Source organism: Lemur catta, chromosome 12 (genome assembly GCF_020740605.2).
Source record: "Lemur catta isolate mLemCat1 chromosome 12, mLemCat1.pri, whole genome shotgun sequence".
Taxonomy (NCBI): Eukaryota; Metazoa; Chordata; class Mammalia; order Primates; family Lemuridae; genus Lemur; species Lemur catta.
Window position 1 is genome coordinate 89,872,568 of NC_059139.1, and position 17,376 is coordinate 89,889,943.

At 37.6% G+C, this 17,376-nt stretch overlaps 1 protein-coding gene across 1 annotated transcript in view; it reads left to right on the forward strand.

The window, feature by feature from the left end:
* LMNB1 (lamin B1) overlaps positions 1-17,376 on the forward strand; it is a 49,766-nt gene that overhangs the window by 17,766 nt on the left and 14,624 nt on the right. The window contains exons 2-7 of the mRNA XM_045566012.1: positions 5,661-5,817; positions 6,458-6,583; positions 9,590-9,760; positions 11,184-11,309; positions 15,968-16,188; positions 17,006-17,231. Of these exons, the coding sequence (XP_045421968.1) occupies positions 5,661-5,817; positions 6,458-6,583; positions 9,590-9,760; positions 11,184-11,309; positions 15,968-16,188; positions 17,006-17,231 (1,027 nt within the window). The remainder of the gene's footprint in view (positions 1-5,660; positions 5,818-6,457; positions 6,584-9,589; positions 9,761-11,183; positions 11,310-15,967; positions 16,189-17,005; positions 17,232-17,376) is intronic.

A 17,376-nucleotide genomic window follows, 5' to 3' on the forward strand; every position in this document is an offset into this window, starting at 1 on the left:
AAAGAGTGGAGTTTGTGTCATTGCTGGTGGTAGAAGGTGGTCAGGAGTAATTCAGAAAGTGTTAACCAACTGCATGTAGGTTAGTCCTGTAGGCCTCAGGAGAGGGTAGGTGTGTGTCCCAGACAGTGCTGTTTTATTGGGAAAGTACAACCCTAGTATATCACTAAAGCTATGCCTGTAGGTTTTGAGTAACTGCTATAGAATGTTAACAGGCATATAAATGTATCCTTTCTAGCTGATTTTTTTAAATGGTAAGATATTCAGTTAGATCTGGTTACTTGATGTGACTGGTGAAATTCAAACTTACTTGAAGTGAAAGCTAACTTTGCTTATTAAGGGAGGAAATTCTTAGAATAGAGTGCCAACTACATTTATAAAACTACTTTTTTTCTGGCTATAGTTGAAGTGTGGTTCTTCTGTAAAACATCTAAAGTAAATGGATATGTTTTATGACTTATTTTCAGGAGTGTGTGTATTTCTAGCATTAGATACATAGGTTGAATTTAAATGAAAACACAGAAAGGTCTCTATCTGGAGGTAGAAATAGTTTAGTCAGGCAGGTCCACAACACTGGACAAATCCAGTCAGGAAATACAAAGTAAAATGTGTACTAACACCTTAAGTGGGAGCTTCTAGTAACTTTGAGTTTCTGTACATACTGCTGTCTGTTCCAGGACATTGTCGGACGTCACTCTGTACTTCGGTGAGAGCTGCGGCAAATTCATATACGTATGGTTTGGGATGTCAGTTCTGCAGGTTTCTGCACTCTGACCATGTGCTAATAATTACACTCGGAATTCACACATCATATTAATGAATGAAAAATAATAACACAGTTAGAAAAATTATGACAAGATTACATTCAAAATGTTAACTCACTGCATGGTCACCATGTGTCCTTGCTAGCTCAGGTGGCACATAAGGCTCATTGATTTATGGCTCTTAACTGGAGACTTGGGCGTAATCTTAAGAATTTTTTCATGACTCGTCTAGCCTAGGAAATGGCTGGGAGATAGGGAGGACATCTAGGAATGTGAATTTTAGACACTACAGAAGCGTCACAGTTATCTTTTTCTTCCCAGAAAAGATAGGATATTTTACATAGGATGAAAAAGTAAAGACTTTTTTTGAGGGGAGTGTGTGGGGGTTTCTTTTAACATTTACTAAAATAGTCATTATATATAGGTTTTCTGTGTGGAAGACATAGGAATAAGTCACGAGCTTTGCCCTCAAAGAGTTGGCCGTCTCTTGAGTAGCAAAGCATATCCACAAATGCAGAGATGCTTATTAAATGATCAGTGTAATGCAAGTACTTCTGTGCGAGGGGCAGAGGTAGTGTTCAGCTTTCTTCCCTTTATTAGCTACTCTATAAAGCATTGACTTTTGCACTGTTAATACTGGGGACTAAAGGAAGAAGAGGAGAAATGTGTGAACACGGAACATTTTGTTTGTGGAGCTGGAGGACTTAGGGTGCAAGGACCCCTGCAAGAACTGTCTGCCCTAAGTTCCGTTGCAGGTGCCCCCGCCCTAGTCTGTCTGCATTGTTTTACCTCAGCGTCTGCAAGGTAAGCCTTTATGCCACCCAGACAGCCACACGCAAGAGTGTGGTGACGTGAGCAGTGAAAAAGTACTGAGGGTACAGCAAAAGGAAGGAAAAACCCTGATAATGCTCTTAGCCGGGGACCCTGTCTTATTTATCTTTCTGCCTCTGGTAGTACGTGGTACTCAGTAATGTTTGCTGGATTAAATATAGGTCTCAAAACTAAGGACCTAGACTGAGCCCCTTCCCCTCTGTCTCCACACTCTCCATTGTACCTGTGTGTAAGTGTGCATGTAAAGGTTACTATATATTTGTTTGGGATAAAAAAGCAAAAGTGTGTTCACTACCTTCAATGAGAAGAGACCATAAATGACTCTGCACCAACGATGTTGGCTGGTACTTAAGTCCTCCTCAGTGCCCAGTACAGCACCTGCTGTCCTGCACGTGAAGGCCGTGGTGGCTTGTGTGGGCACTATAGGGCAGATCTAGATTGACTGTTTGGGTCTGGAAAAAGCTTGGTTCTCTGTAACCAGAGGCTTACTACTTTACTCACCTGGATTGTTATGTAAAAGCAAAATTTTAAATACTGCTCTAAACTTAGTATTTAGCTTGCCTGCTGTGGTGTGCTTCTTTCTCTCATTCCTTAACAGAAAAATTGTTTTGAGCACCCAGCCTGTATTAGACATTGCCAGGCACTGAGAATATGAAGGTAAGCTCATTTTGCTCACAGTCCAATGTAGGAAACAGACGTGAAATCTTCAATGGTGAAAAGAAGAAACCCTTATGCACTGTAGGAGAAAGACGCACAAAGTGCTAATGGAACCCAAGAAAGGTAAATGACTTTTTGTGCTAGGAGAAACAAAGCAGAAAAGCTTTACAGAGGAGGGATGCCATTTGGTCTTAGATTTGAGGGATAGAGTGAATTAGGAGTTGGAGTTAGAAATTAGAACAAATGGCATGGAGTAGGGAGAGTGAGGTCCAAGGCACGGAAGTTCTCCAGGAATCAGCCCTGAAAGGCTTTCTAGGAGGCCATGTATGCCAAGGATCCTGCATTGTTTCTTGATGTTCAGGAGTTTTCAAACTATTTTGCAGAAAACTAGGGCTGTTGGGATGGGGATTGATGAGGCACTAGGCCCCATACTCTCTCTTCAATCATAGCAGCTCCGCATAAACACAAAATAAAACATGCTTTTTAAAAGCACTGTTATAGGCCAGGTGAAGCTATTGAAATGTGTTCACATGTGTGAAGCATGTGAAGTTTTGTTAGATTTGTACTTATTAAATAAAATCTTAAGCCAGCAGTTCTTTTAGGGTCATGTTGTCTTTCATTGGGTTATCTGCTGATTTTGGTTTTTACTTACCATGTCCTGCCTTCTCATAACTTGTTAGTTCTAGTCTCCACTATGGTCTGATTGAAGTTGATTTCCATAGTTCAGATTTTGAGTGAGAGGAAATCTGATTGGTTGCTGGTCAGACAAATGTGATTGGCTTCCAGAGTCAGATATTCACCTCCAGTCCAATTGGATATAAGCAGATCTCTTTCAGGAGTTGTGGTTAGGGGTGGTTCCTTAATACAAAGATGTAGATTACGCTGCTGGCTCAAGCCTTTGGTGGGAACCACTCTTGCCTTTTCTTGTGTACCTTTCAAAAATGCCCCTGCATATATATGGGTCTGTGTGTGTGTGTTGGTGTATGCATGATTTTTTCCAGATGGAAGACTAAGAAAAGATTAATTTCATAAATTTCTTTTGGAGAGAGGATCTTTTACTTGTCACTTTTTACTTTTCTGGATTATTAGAACTTTCTAACACGTACATATTTTAAAAACCTATCAATAGCGGCTTTCTGGGAAATGAGATTATGGGCCTTTTTACATACCTCTCTAGTAGAGGGTGAAAAGGCTAAGTAATATTTAAAAGTCAGTAAATAAGAATTTGCTGTTGCATTTGTTTTGAGCCTGGACACATAGGTTAGCTTTTCTTTGCAATTTTAAGCACATTTAGAGCTGATTTGCTCAGTAATGTGAAAGTTATAGCTTTTTTTTTTTTTTTGCACTCTACCTGAGAAAGAATTTATAATGGAGCAGTTTATATTTTCCCAGAATAACAGTGTTTTATGTGACTAAGAACTTGACACAAAATAGACAGTACCAGCATTAATTATGATTGCAATTAAAGCTCCTATAAGATTTCAGCTGGCACCATTAGATGGCTCAAGGGTACCACAAATAAATAGGATATTCTGCTCTCACCTTCTTTAGTCCACCATTCCTTAGCTTTTTTGGTCTTGATTTTTGTGGAAGAAATGACCGTATTCTAGTCATCTTGGTGTATTGTCTTAGATTAAGTTTTGGCTTCTTGTATTTTGTGTACTCCACAAGATATAGAGTATCTTTCACTTGGTGTATGTGGTATAACATTCTAAATTTTGAGCTTTGTGCAAATCAGTGAAGTCAAACACTCAAGAGTGATAACTGTATAAAATATGCCAGTTTCACAGGCTACTGTGTACAATAGCTTGTAAAACTGGCATATTTCATGCAGTATCATTTTTGGTGGACCATTTTGGTCCCTGGAAGGCACAGGTTTACTCTCCTGTCATGAGGCATCACATTGAGAAGTGCCATGTTATGATCTGAAATTTAAAAATTAGTGTTGCAGTAGAATTTTTGTAATTGTTAAGTAATTTCGCGTCAGTAGCTTTTGTAAGTATTGTGTAATACTCTATAAAATGTGATTTTATTTTAAATCATATGTATCCTAGCGTAACTCTGGTTATTTTACAGTGGGATGAAATAGGGGATCCTTCACAAGCATCAGTTCTGTTCCTGTGGAGACTCAGCACTTTATGAACTAGGCGTTTTGGCTGTAAATTATGACTGTATGGGAGGTTCCCCCCCCCCCAGACCAATTTTCAGTTAAAGCCTGCCATCTTGTGGTTTTAAAAAATACAAGATTTAAGAAAACAATTACTGTGATATGATTGCTGAGGTTTTCTGTATATAGTTGATTTGCCAAGATGAATACAAAGTGAATAGATTAAATCTTCTCTTTATAGTTGCTTATTTGGCCAATTTATTTCTTCATTTTATTTTAATATTAGATTATTTTAAAATTTTTATTAACTAATGATTCCTCTTTTAGCTCATCCTCAAACATCAGTAGTAGAAGTACTCTTCTATAATAGTAGTTCTAATTAAGAACAGATATTAAGAATTTTGATATTAAGGTTTTTCTTATGTAACTGATATTAACAGAATTATTTTGATGAGAAAAATAATGTCCTTTAAAATATAATTATCGGACAAAATATATCTAAAGGAATTTTAATTTTTTAATGTAGAACTTCATTTAATAAAAGTGATATTTAGAGAAAAGGAAATCTCAGTTTGAATCTCAGTTTTTTTGTAGTTAATTATATAAACTGAAATAGTTGATTTTTCTGCAGAATATTCGGGAGGCCCTTATTTGTTGGTGGGAAAATCTGAAATCACTTCTTATATAGGAAATGGAAAGTATTTGCATGATTGGAGTCATTTTGTTCTTATTAATATCAAAAAGGTTTCAATATGATATTAAGTTCATCCTTATTTAATCTCATTTTATATTTTGATTTGTCTCGTGCATCTTGGTTTATAATATGCTAATGCATATTAATATATTAATATTTAAAAATAATAAATTTCCATCTCTTCAGAAATTTCATTTCTCTTTTATTTTTTGTAGAGGCAGGGTCTCTCTCTTGCTCAGACTGGTCTTGAACTCCTGACCTCAAGCGATCCTCCTGCTTCAGCCTCCCAGAGTGCTAGGATTATAAAAAATATCTTTTCTTAGTACGTCTCTTAATAAAACAAAGAGGACATGTATTCTCACTCATAGACAATTCTGGTACATAGGACCTTACATGTGCTCCTTTGGCTTGGAGTCATTAGTAATCATGTGACATTGAAGGAGAATGTTGTTATCCACTGAAAACTCTAAATCTAATGTTCCTGAATTGTTCCTCTAATTTTAGTACTTTATTTAAACTGCTTCTTTTGTTTCTCCCTTAAGCAGGATGAGAGAAGGCCTCAAGTCAAGCGTATAATTTGATGCCTTGTACTTTTTCAAATGTGTTACAGTTATGCTAAGAAAGAATCTGATCTTAATGGAGCCCAAATCAAGCTTCGAGAATATGAAGCAGCATTAAATTCTAAAGATGCAGCTCTTGCCACGGCACTTGGTGACAAAAAAAGTTTAGAGGGAGATTTGGAGGATCTGAAGGATCAGATTGCCCAGGTAAGGTAAACTCTGTTCTTGAACCATATTTGGTAGGTTAATTGCCCCATCTGTCTTAAACCATAGTTGGATTGACACAAAATTTATTTTGTTTTTTTTGTCTTTGAAATTTTATTTATTTAATTCCTTTTTCATGGCTTACCTAAGGAGAAGTCTTGGGGAATCTAACATGCAAGGGCATCATCCACTCAGTTGTTCTAGTTGGATTATGCAGATCTGGGTACTACCCTTCTTCTTCTTTTTTTTGTATATATGCTCATTCTGTCTCTTGCTCTCAAAGCCTGTTTCGTTAGTGCACCAAAACAGGAAATAGGTAGGAAAAGAGATGGCATAGCACTTCTCTGCACACAGAAAAAAAGGAAAGTGGCTAGCTAAAGTAATTGGTTTGATTTTTGAAATCTGAGTCATAGGTCTGTTCTCTTCCCTGCTGCCAGTTACCAATTTGACAGGTGATTTGGTGTGGCACTCTGTGGGTGGGACCAGCACATGAACAGCTGGTTTTGTGATAAACTTTAAAACCAAGTGAAACATTGATAAATGCATAGAAATTGTAATACTTGATTTGATTTGTAGATATCTGAAATTTATTACTAAATGATTGCTGTGTAATTTTTATCACGATTCTTTTTCCTTGTAACAGTTGGAAGCCTCCTTAGCTGCTGCCAAAAAACAGTTAGCAGATGAAACTTTACTTAAAGTGGATTTGGAGAACCGTTGTCAGAGCCTTACTGAGGACTTGGAGTTTCGTAAAAACATGTATGAAGAGGTAACTATATATCATCTTACTTTTTCTTTCCCACAAAAATGTATCAGACAATAAGGTTTGTGGATGGGGAGACATTTTGTAGGTAGATTATTCAAGGTACTGTTGCTAAAAAAGCTACATCTAAGAACTCAAGCTGTTATTGTAAACAGATACAATTTCATTTCATCTGACTTACAAAGGCTTGGTCGCAGCAGCTAATTACTATCAACATGTTTGAGCATTTTTATTAGTTATCTATTGCTGTGTAGCAGATTACTCTAAAATTTAGCAGCCTAATATCACAGACCTTTATTACTGCCGAGTTTCTGACGGTCAGGAATCTGAGAACTGCTTAACAGGGTGGTTCTGTTTCCAGGCCTCATGAGGTTCCAGTCAAGCTTTTAGCCTGGGCTGGAGGAGCAGCTTCCAAGCTCATTCTGGGGGCTGTTGGCAGGAGGTGTCAGTTCCTCACCACATGGTGGTCTTCATAGGGCTGCTCATGATACGGTTTCCCCCAACAGCAGGTGATAGAGAGAGAAAGAAGGAACACGACCAAGACAGTAGCCACATTATTTTCTGTAACCTCATCACGGAGGTCATATACCATCACTTCTGCTTTCTCCCATTGGTCGTACAGACCAACCTGATAAACTGTGGGAGTGGATTATACTAGAGAGTGAATATCAGGAGGCAGCAGTCATTTGGGGCCATCTGATGTCTGGCTTCTCAGCATTTATGAGTGTACGTGTCAATTGCTAAATAGCATTTGTGAGCCTTAACTGCTGTAGTCAAAGGGCAGGGGCACAACTGTAGCCAAACAGAGGAAGTAATAAGATTGAAGAAAGGGGCAAGTGTATTTCCTAAAAATTGTAGAGGGTTGGAATTAACCCAGGATAAAGAACGTCCTGTTAATGTTGTGCTTAATGTTCTCATAAGTAGGGTAGTTTTGAAAACAGTAACAATGATTTTAAAATAGGAATTCATTGTATCAGTTAAAATGTTTTTTTATTGGAGGAAAAATAATTTAATAGAAATCTGATCATTTTTATAACAACAGTACTTAAACAAAATAGATACTGTTGGTTGCATAGTGCTTTAGACAAGTGGTCAGACCTCAGACAACTCTTCAGTCAGTTTCTTTTTTAAAATGAAATAACTCATACCTGCTATTTTTTCTTCAAGGAATGGTGAGGATCAAAGTGAAATATGTGTGAAAGCTCTTTGTATACTATACTGAGGTGCTGTCTTATAATTGTTATTAAGTATTGCTTTATAAAAACATTTTTATATGAAATTGACTTATTTTTGTTTTGTTTTATTAAAATTCTTCCTGATCTGTCATTTACTTTTGATGTTGTATGCAGACAGCCAGGAGTAGGGTATTTTTTTCTTTATAAGGTCACTGGTTCTGTATAAAATAATAAATGAAAAATGGCATCAGTAAAAAATAACATTTTTAGAGTGGGTAGCCTCTTTGAATTTTGGGTTTTTGCCTTTTTCAGAATGTATTTTAAAATATTCCTCATAGGTTTTTGTTTTGTTTTTTCACATTGAGGATATAAATAAATAGATCTAACTTCCTTATTATGAAGAGTTAAGAGGAAAAGAAAAAGGAAGGAGAAAAAAAAGAGCAGAGGAAGGGAGGTAGACAAAGGGCAAACCATTAGTAGGAGCTCTGTCTTTGTTGAACTAAACCTTTCATTTGCATGTTTTTGCAATTTAAGTATCATTTTCTTCATGAAGTAGATGTGAGCTCTGGGAGGTTGATAGCAGAATTGGAATATTTATTTATTTATTTATTTATTTATTCATTCATTCATTCATTCATTCATTCATTCATTCATTCATTCATTTATGAATGACAGAGTCTCACTCTGTTGCCCGGGCTAGAGTGCCGTGGCATCAGCCTAGCTCACAGCAACCTCAAACTCCTGGGCTCAAGCAATCCTCCTGCCTCAGCCTCCCTAGTAGCTGGGACTACAGGCATGCGCCACCATGCCCAGCTAATTTTTTTTTCTATATGTTTTTAGTTGGCCTGCTAATTGCTTTCTATTTTTAGTAGAGACGGGGTCTCACTCTTGCTCAGGCTGGTATCTAACTCCTGACCTGGAGTGATCCACCCGCCTTGGCCTCCCAGAGTGCTAGGCAGAATTGGAATTTTAGCCCTGGTTTTCTGAATTTCCTGATTCTGTCAAGTGCATCTTGTGCAGTGGTTAAGAGATAGATGAGGAAATGCATAGAAAAATGCATGCAGTAAAAATGCACAAACAGCAACTTCAGTGAGTTATATTGCCCTCTTGTGGCTTCTTCAGTTATTGTCACTGAAGACAGATCTGTTGTATTTTCATAGCTAGAAGTTTGTTCTTAGTCAGATTCTTTTTCCATTCTAGTTTTATACAGACAGTTCCTTAAAACAGTGAAGGATCATGACTACTGTTTCTGTTCTTTAATAGTGAATTTGTCATATGTACTTGAGTTAGTCAAGTAATATTGTTAATAAGATCTTGTATCAAATGATATTGATAGCTTAATACTAGCTTTTAAAAGAAGTTAGGTAAATTAGCTTGCCCCACCTATTACTATATCTAAGAAAATAGTTTTATGGGTACACAAATCTTCACTTGAATTTGTTCTGACTGTTCACTTTAACTTTCCATGTGCATTTTTTCCAGAGGTGTCTTTAAGATTATCAATGAAACAATTTAGAAAAATAATTAGTGTTTAGTACACTTAGCTGTCTGTAGTTATCCATGATTGCATGGTACTTCAGTAAACCATCCAGGCCATTCCTTGCCTTTAGAGAAATAGCTAGGTTCCTGAGAAGAAAGAGAAAATTCCTATCATTTCTCATTAGTTCCATCTCAAAAATCTTATCAAATGAAAACTAAGAGGCAAAAAAGTATCCATTCACATGCCTACCCTAGGACAAACATGAGTTCATGTGTGAAACTTCAAATGGCCCTGATATCACTCAGACTTGTACTGTGCAGCCGTGGAAAGTGACGGCTTGTCTTTTTTTTTCCCTAGGAGATTAATGAGACCAGAAGGAAGCACGAAACACGCTTGGTAGAGGTGGATTCTGGGCGTCAGATTGAGTATGAGTACAAGCTGGCTCAAGCCCTTCATGAGATGAGAGAGCAACACGATGCTCAAGTGAGGCTGTACAAGGAGGAGCTGGAGCAGACTTACCATGCCAAAGTGAGCACCTCTTCAGCGGATTTGTTTGAACATTTACAGTCAGTCCTTCACAGTCACCATGAAGAACGTGACTTTATGTTTGTCTTGTTCTCGTTTTCTTAAATGATTCCATTAGCCTTCATGAATATATAGAAAATGGATTTTTCTTGAAAGTGCAGTTTTTTATAAACTAGATGTTACAAAAAACTATTCGAAGAAAGTAGGTTTATTTCAATTTTATTAGAGGTAAGGATTTATCTTTTTGTTCCATTGATTATTCATGTCATGTCATAGTAGTCAAACCCAAGCCATCGGAAATACTTTTCTTCCAGTAACAAGTGTACTGATGATGCTGTCCTACACATGCATGTGGTAGTAAATAAACGTCAGACTGCATCTAGTTCTGGCTGCCACGTCATCATTGTACATACATTGTGACCACCAAATTTGGGCTTTTTTGGCACAAGAGCCAAATGGAAAGTCTTTGTATTTCTTCCTCTGTTAACTATTATCCATTGAAAAAAATATTGTAGAAACTTTCTACTTATTTTCGCAAACCATGCAAAAATACATAAAATCACCAATTAGTAAGGACTTTCCTTATAAATGATTTTTACCCCATTTGTTAAATGTTATATGATTTGATTAAAAAGAGTTAACTAGTTAGTAAAGACCTAGAAGATTAGGGTCGTGGAGTTATTGAAAATAATTTCCACTGCATGGCATTAAACTACTCATGTTGCTTTTTGTCCATTTTATAAAGCAGTAATTGGCTAGTGAAAATGAGAGGTAGAGATCTTATAAAGAGTACCTTCAGTTATCCAACACGTATTCAAGGCTAAGCATGGAGCTAGACACTGAAGGAGCTGAAGTAAGGATCAGTAGCCAGGTGGGGACACAGAAACATGTGCTTGAGACACACACACAATAGAGTGTTAGGGGCATTTGGAGGAACGGTATTGTTTTTACCTGAGGGGCTGTTTTTGCTTCTGAAAGCAAGTGTGTCTGGTTTGAAATAATCTGTAAATTAGTATTTTCTGCTTTTATTGCTATATATTCTTTATTGGATTTGGTGGGTTAGGGATTTGTGATGTTTGTAGGAATAGTCAAGTTGCTATTTGTTTTGTTGCCTAATCTTATTAGATTAGAAATGTTATCCTAGATACCAAAGGATTAATGGATGAAATATTAAAGTAGTAAACTTTAGGTAAAGACCCAGCTGTATTAGCATTACTATAGCTCATTTTAGGAAGTGAGTCTTGAAGACAGGTAGACTTAAGGTCATTCAAACCATGTCAGCAAACTTCATGATGGTTTTCCTGTGTTTCGTCAGCCAGTTACCAGCAGGGCTTAAGTTTGAAATACCTTGAGGTGACTCATGCTTCCTTATTTGTTAGTTCTAATTCAGTAGATAAGACTGACTATGGTTTGCTGCTTCTTTTAGCTTGAGAATGCTAGACTGTCCTCAGAGATGAATACTTCTACTGTCAACAGTGCGAGGGAAGAACTGATGGAAAGTCGTATGAGAATTGAGAGCCTTTCATCTCAGCTTTCTAATCTACAGAAAGAGGTAAGCATCTTTCCCTAAGAAGTTAAACTTGAGGACCCCCTCCACTGTGGGAGTCTGCCTGCTTTGCTCTGCCTGATGTCGCTCTTCTTTCTGTTTGTCACGGATGATGGTATTATGGTTTTTACAATGCTTTTCCAAATTTTTTCATTTTGCATTGTATGAACATCGTTTGAGTAGATACTGTTTGGTAATAGATAATATTATTCCTACTTAATAGATTACACAGAGCTAAGGGACTTGACCTTGAGTCAGCAGCCTGCTAGTTTATTCACTGGATTTATTTATGCTAGGACCCAGGATTTTTTGACCTAACAGCCTCCTCTCTACAGAGTGGTATTCCTTTTTCATAATATTGGACACCAAAATGAAGGAAAACATATAAAAATTCTTTGTGGGTGGTGAATACTTTGTGTTTCTAGACAAATTCTCTTAGTGCTTACCATACTTAATAATTAGGATCTTGGGAAGTAGCATTAATCTGCGTATTCAGTACAAATTTAGCGACTCATTTGTTCATTGGTGCACCTGAGTGACCCATGGCATTTTTGGTGGCTGTGTTGACCGGCTGCCTGCCAGGCTGAGCGTTGGCTTCAGGTGCAGCTGCAGCAGGCTTGGGCACTGCCTCCGATCAGCTTTGGCCTGGGCAACATCGGTGGGTACAGAGTATGCACAGCCATGTGTTCATTCAGGATGCTTTAATAATTTACTACTCACCTTAATCACTTGGGAAGTAACTTCAGCTTCTGTTTTCCTTAAGGGAGAAAATCTTATTGTTTTGAATTTTCCACATAAGAAAAAGCTTTATTTTATTTTACTGTTGATTAGGTTTTCCTTTCTTCCTTTTTGTTTTCTCTTTTTATCATTTTTAGTAAAACATTTTTCTAACTATGAAACTGAAGACATTTATGGCAGGAATTTAGGAAACAAATCACAAAAATAGGGTGATATAAAAAAATTTAGTTAACATAGAAGCTTTTACATTGCCTATCATGTGATTTATTACTTACAACATAAATTTTAAAATTATTTTAGACCTGTTTTGTCCTGATGGTATTTTGAAGTTTTCATGTAACAGCAGAGCTGGAAGGGCCTTTGAGTTTCCTCAGTGTAACCACAGACCTGGCTGGGTTTAATGACCTGCCCAGGGGTTGCAGGCTGATAAATGGGTTTGTCCCCTGGTTCTCAGTTTTCCCCTTCATATTTCACTCTCTTCAAAGAAGATTTTCTTTTAGGAATTTAACAGATAATCTTTTTTCCCCTTATACCATTTGTCTTAGTCCTTTTGGGCTCCTATAACAAAATATTAGTACTGTAGATTTGGTAGCTTATAAACAACAGAAATTCCAGAAATTTATTTCTTACACTTTTGGAGATTGGGAAGTCCAATATCAAGTTGCTGGCAGATTGGGTAACTGACTGGGGAGGGCCTGTTTTCTGATTTATAGATGGCGACTTCTTGCTGTGTCCTCACATGCTTGAATGGTAGATGAGCCCCCTTGGTCTTTTTTTTTTTTTGAGACAGAGTCTCACTCTGTTGTCAGGGCTAGAGTGCCGTGGCATCAGCCTAGCTCACAGCAACCTCAAACTCCTGGGCTCAAGCAATCCTTCTGCCTCAGCCTCCCTAGTAGCTGGGACTACAGGCATGCACCACCATGCCCGGCTAATTTTTTCTATATATTTTTAGTTGTCCAGCTAATTTCTTTCTATTTTTAGTAGAGATGGGGTCTCGTTCTTGCTCAAGCTGGTCTCGAACTCCTGACCTCGAGCGATCCACTCACCTCAGCCTCCCAGAGTGCTAGGATTACAGGCGTCAGCCACTGCGCCCAGCCCACCTTGGTCTTATTTTATAAGGGCACCAGCCTCAATCACGAGGGCTCCACCTTAATGATCTAATCACCACCAAAAGGCCCCACCTCTTAATACTATCACCTTGGGGGTTAGGATTTATAGGCGAATACAAACTATATTGCTATCTTAACAGGTACATTTCCAAAAATAGGCCTCTCTGTTCTTATGCTGAGTTGACATTTATTATTTTTCTCTATTTAGTAAATTATATTCTAGTTACCATTTCTCCCTTAATTTTACGTTCTCCTTCCTTTTTATGTTTGGCTGCTGCTTAATCCCCTTGATTATCGTTGGTACAGTTCTCTTGAGGTTGATCTTCATTTTACAGATGAAGAGACTGAGACTTGTCTGTGGTTAAATAGCAGTGGGTTCTGAAATGTGGTAGCTGTATATGATAAACATGGTCTTCTGACCCAAGGTCAGGGCCTTTTCTCTTTTTGCCTGTTGATTTTATTCCCATTTTTGCAAGTTTTTTTGTTAACCTTAGGTTCGTAGTTTTTATGTGATATTAGGCAGGGCACCAGGCGTTTCCAGGAGCCAAGTCCTCAGCAAATAGGAGGGAAGCACCCTTCAGCCAAATAGGTTTTAATTTGTCTTTCTGGGGGGAATCCTTTCCTCGATTCGTTAGTGATAATAGGTTTTATGATAAAGAATATATTTCAAGGAATATTTTTGTCAGTTGATAAATTTTAGCTTTAAAAAAACCATTTAAAAATGTTTTCTCTTAGTATTTTCCTATTGTGTCTTAATAGTGTTTGTTGTTGAGTCATATCAGTTTCATCATGCTGCTGTTGGGCCATAAGAATTTCCTTTTGGTGTGACTCACATTAGTGAAGTGCTTCTTCAATTTTATTTGAAAATGACATAGCCTTTAAAACCCTGATTTTAGAAGGTATATTTACATGATATATAGATGGTATCAGTACTATGTTTTGGAATTTTATACATTTCTTACAGCATTTTTAGATTTTTGACTTTGGCCAGATGAACTGGTTGGTCAGAGTCTGCTTGCCTTAGAGCAGAGGCTACAGTGTGGCACTTCCAGAGCTCCATGGTGATGTCTGGTTAATGTGGTGTTTGCCAGGTTTCTTTGCTGTCGACAGAGTTACTGTTTTTCCCTTTCTGTATTCTGTTCTTGGGAAGCAAGTCACTAAGTCCAGCTCACTCTCAAGGGTGAAGGGCAGGTATTAAGCTCTACACCCTGGAGGAGGATTTATATTTATTAAATGGAATTCCTCTGTAAAGATTTGCCTTTTCTTTCCCATTTATTTGTTTATATCAGTGTGGACTCAGGGGTACTTACTTTATACTTTGGGCTATAATCCAGTACTATATTATTTGTTTCATTGGCTCAGGTTCACCTTTGGCCATTGGGAGTTCTGTGAGGTTGGCTATTGTGTCCCTTTGTTTTTGAGTACTTTATTGCTTTCTGGTATTATAAGATGCTCTAGCCTCATCTTGTATTTTCCCTGCCCTAACCCTAGAATCTTCCACTTTTTAAGGAGCCCTGGTTCTTTTTATTGGAGAATGACATACAGAAATTCAGATCTGGGCACTGAGTGTCTTCCTTGGTACTGGGGTGGCACTGCTTCTGGCCCTCTCGTGGACAGAACTAGGTGACATGTGTATGTGTGCCAGCCCATTTATATACACGTTGTAATTATTCTTCTGCCCAACACATGTCTTTATATTAAGCTAAACATGAGTTCACACAGATGTCTCTGACTCAGATCTAGTACCACAGGATTCATTTTTGGCTTCCTTTCTGGCTTATCTGTAACTTTTCTCTCTGAGGGTGAGAAACCTGGTTTCTAGCAGGCATTTACTTACTTGTTCAGCCCCAGTATATGTCTAAAGCAGTTTCAAAATTTTGAACCTGTACCCTTGTGAGAAATAAACTTACCAACAAGAATGTAGTGTTTATGTATGCTGTGTAGTTCTTTTCTGTCTCTAGCCTTCCAGATTCAATTTTTGCACGGTAGGTGCTCTTTCTCTCCTGCTCTGGTGCACCTGCTTGTGACTCCGAGGGCCTACGCTATCCATCAGTCTTTCTGAGTTGATTACTCCTGTCATTCTCTGAGGCCACTGAGATGAATTCTGTCATGGAGAACCATAGAAGAATAATTACCCAGGGAGCTACAAGGTTTCGAAGAAGAGCTTTCTGGTGTGGGTTGTGTCATTTCTAAATTTTTTATACCAAATGTAAAGTTTTTATATTTACAATAACATTTTACAAGTCACCCCATATTGTGTGTCCTTTGTGTGCTGCTTGGGCATGAGACAGGGCAGCAGTCCTAAAGGAACACTGTGCAGTGCTTACCACATGGTACCAGAGTCCCTTTTCTTTGGTTTCTGAATATTGCTCAACATTTCTCCGAAACATACTTTCTCCAAACCATACTCTTTGGTTTCTTTTGTCAATGAGTTTTTATATCTTTTTAAGTTCTTTATTTTAGTTAACTTATACTTTTTGAAGTAAAGGCCTTATAGGGGAGCCAGACTTTTACTAAAACCACAGCTTAAATTTATTTAGCCAAATACAGAAAAATTGTATGTACATTTACAAAACTTATATTTGGGGAATATTTCTTTTCTTAGTCTTTGGTTAGTCAATACTTTCCTGAGGTCTGTATTTTGTATTTGAGGACTTTAGGGTTTTAATTTCTTAAAATCTCTTGAATTCTCATGAGTTAGAGATTCCATAGGGTTTTATTTGTTTTTTCAGTTCAAGAAATGGTTTAAAATAGCTGCCTTGTGCTAATGTTGGAATGTTCTTAGAAAGTAAATGTGTTTTCCTTGAATCTTAAAAGTCTAGAGCATGTTTGGAAAGGATTCAAGAGTTGGAGGACTTGCTTGCTAAAGAAAGAGACAACTCTCGTCGCATGCTGACTGACAAAGAGAGAGAGATGGCAGAAATAAGGGATCAGATGCAGCAGCAGCTGAATGATTATGAACAACTTCTTGATGTGAAGTTGGCCCTGGACATGGAGATCAGTGCTTATAGGAAACTCCTAGAAGGCGAAGAAGAGAGGTAAGGAGCTTCAGGGTCACCCTGCCTTACGGTCTGGTTTTTGTCCCTCACCCTTTTTTTTAAAAGGAAAATAAACAGAGACATTTTTTTAAACCGTTAAGGCAACTTTAAATATTTTCTCTGTGATTTCTTTCAATACCTACCTATAGAAGTGGTAATAGATCGTATTTCTACCTCAAACCAGAAAAGTCGCTCAAGCAATCTTAGTTTACTGTTATTGATTGTTATTATTATTAGTTGCTGCAATGTGTCCAGATGGAATCCTTCTTTTCAGATTTTTAAATGTTTTGGTGATTTAGTATGTTGCAGAATACCAAATTTGCTGGCAGGAACTTTATATTTTGAATCTGGTTAGTGTATAAGTCCTTCTGATACCTGTTCTCAGAAAAAAGTTCCAAAGGGAAACTAGCTGACATAGGATAAAAAGGCAATTGATCTTAATATTACATGCATTGTGGTCCTAAGAAAATACCAGCTATGAAGAGAGAGAAAAGTGCACTAAATATAACAGCCGTTGTGGTCAGTTGGTGGTAGATGGGATGATCCCCTTCCCTCGTTTTCCAAACTTCTTGCATTATGGATGTACTACTTCTCTTCCTAAGTAAGACATTCAAAGTATTATTATTATTTTTTTTAATTGATGGTGGGCACCCTAGCATAAATAAGTTTATCTTAGTTAAGATGTACATTGGCTTTGTCTAACAAATCATAAGTAATGTTTTGCTTTAGAAATACATGTGCAGGATATTACTATTTTTTTTAAGTTAAGAAGGGCATATGTGTTTCATAAATCGAATGTTTTGTTTTCCCCGTGCAGGTTGAAGCTGTCTCCAAGCCCTTCGTCCCGTGTGACAGTATCCCGAGCGTCATCGAGTCGCAGCGTGCGCACCACTAGGGGAAAGCGGAAGAGAGTGGACGTGGAAGAATCGGAAGCGAGCAGTAGCGTCAGCATCTCTCACTCCGCCTCAGCCACTGGGAATGTTTGCATCGAAGAGATAGATGTTGATGGGAAATTTATCCGCTTGAAGAACACTTCTGAACAGGTAAAAACAAAAATAGAAAAACATTTTTTTCCAGCAAAGTTTGCAGATTGCTAGGCAATCTTGCCATTGTAATAACTCCTGAGCTTTTGTTTGGATTCAGTAAGTCTTCATGGAATAAGGGTTTTCATCCTCTTGTTTTCTTTTT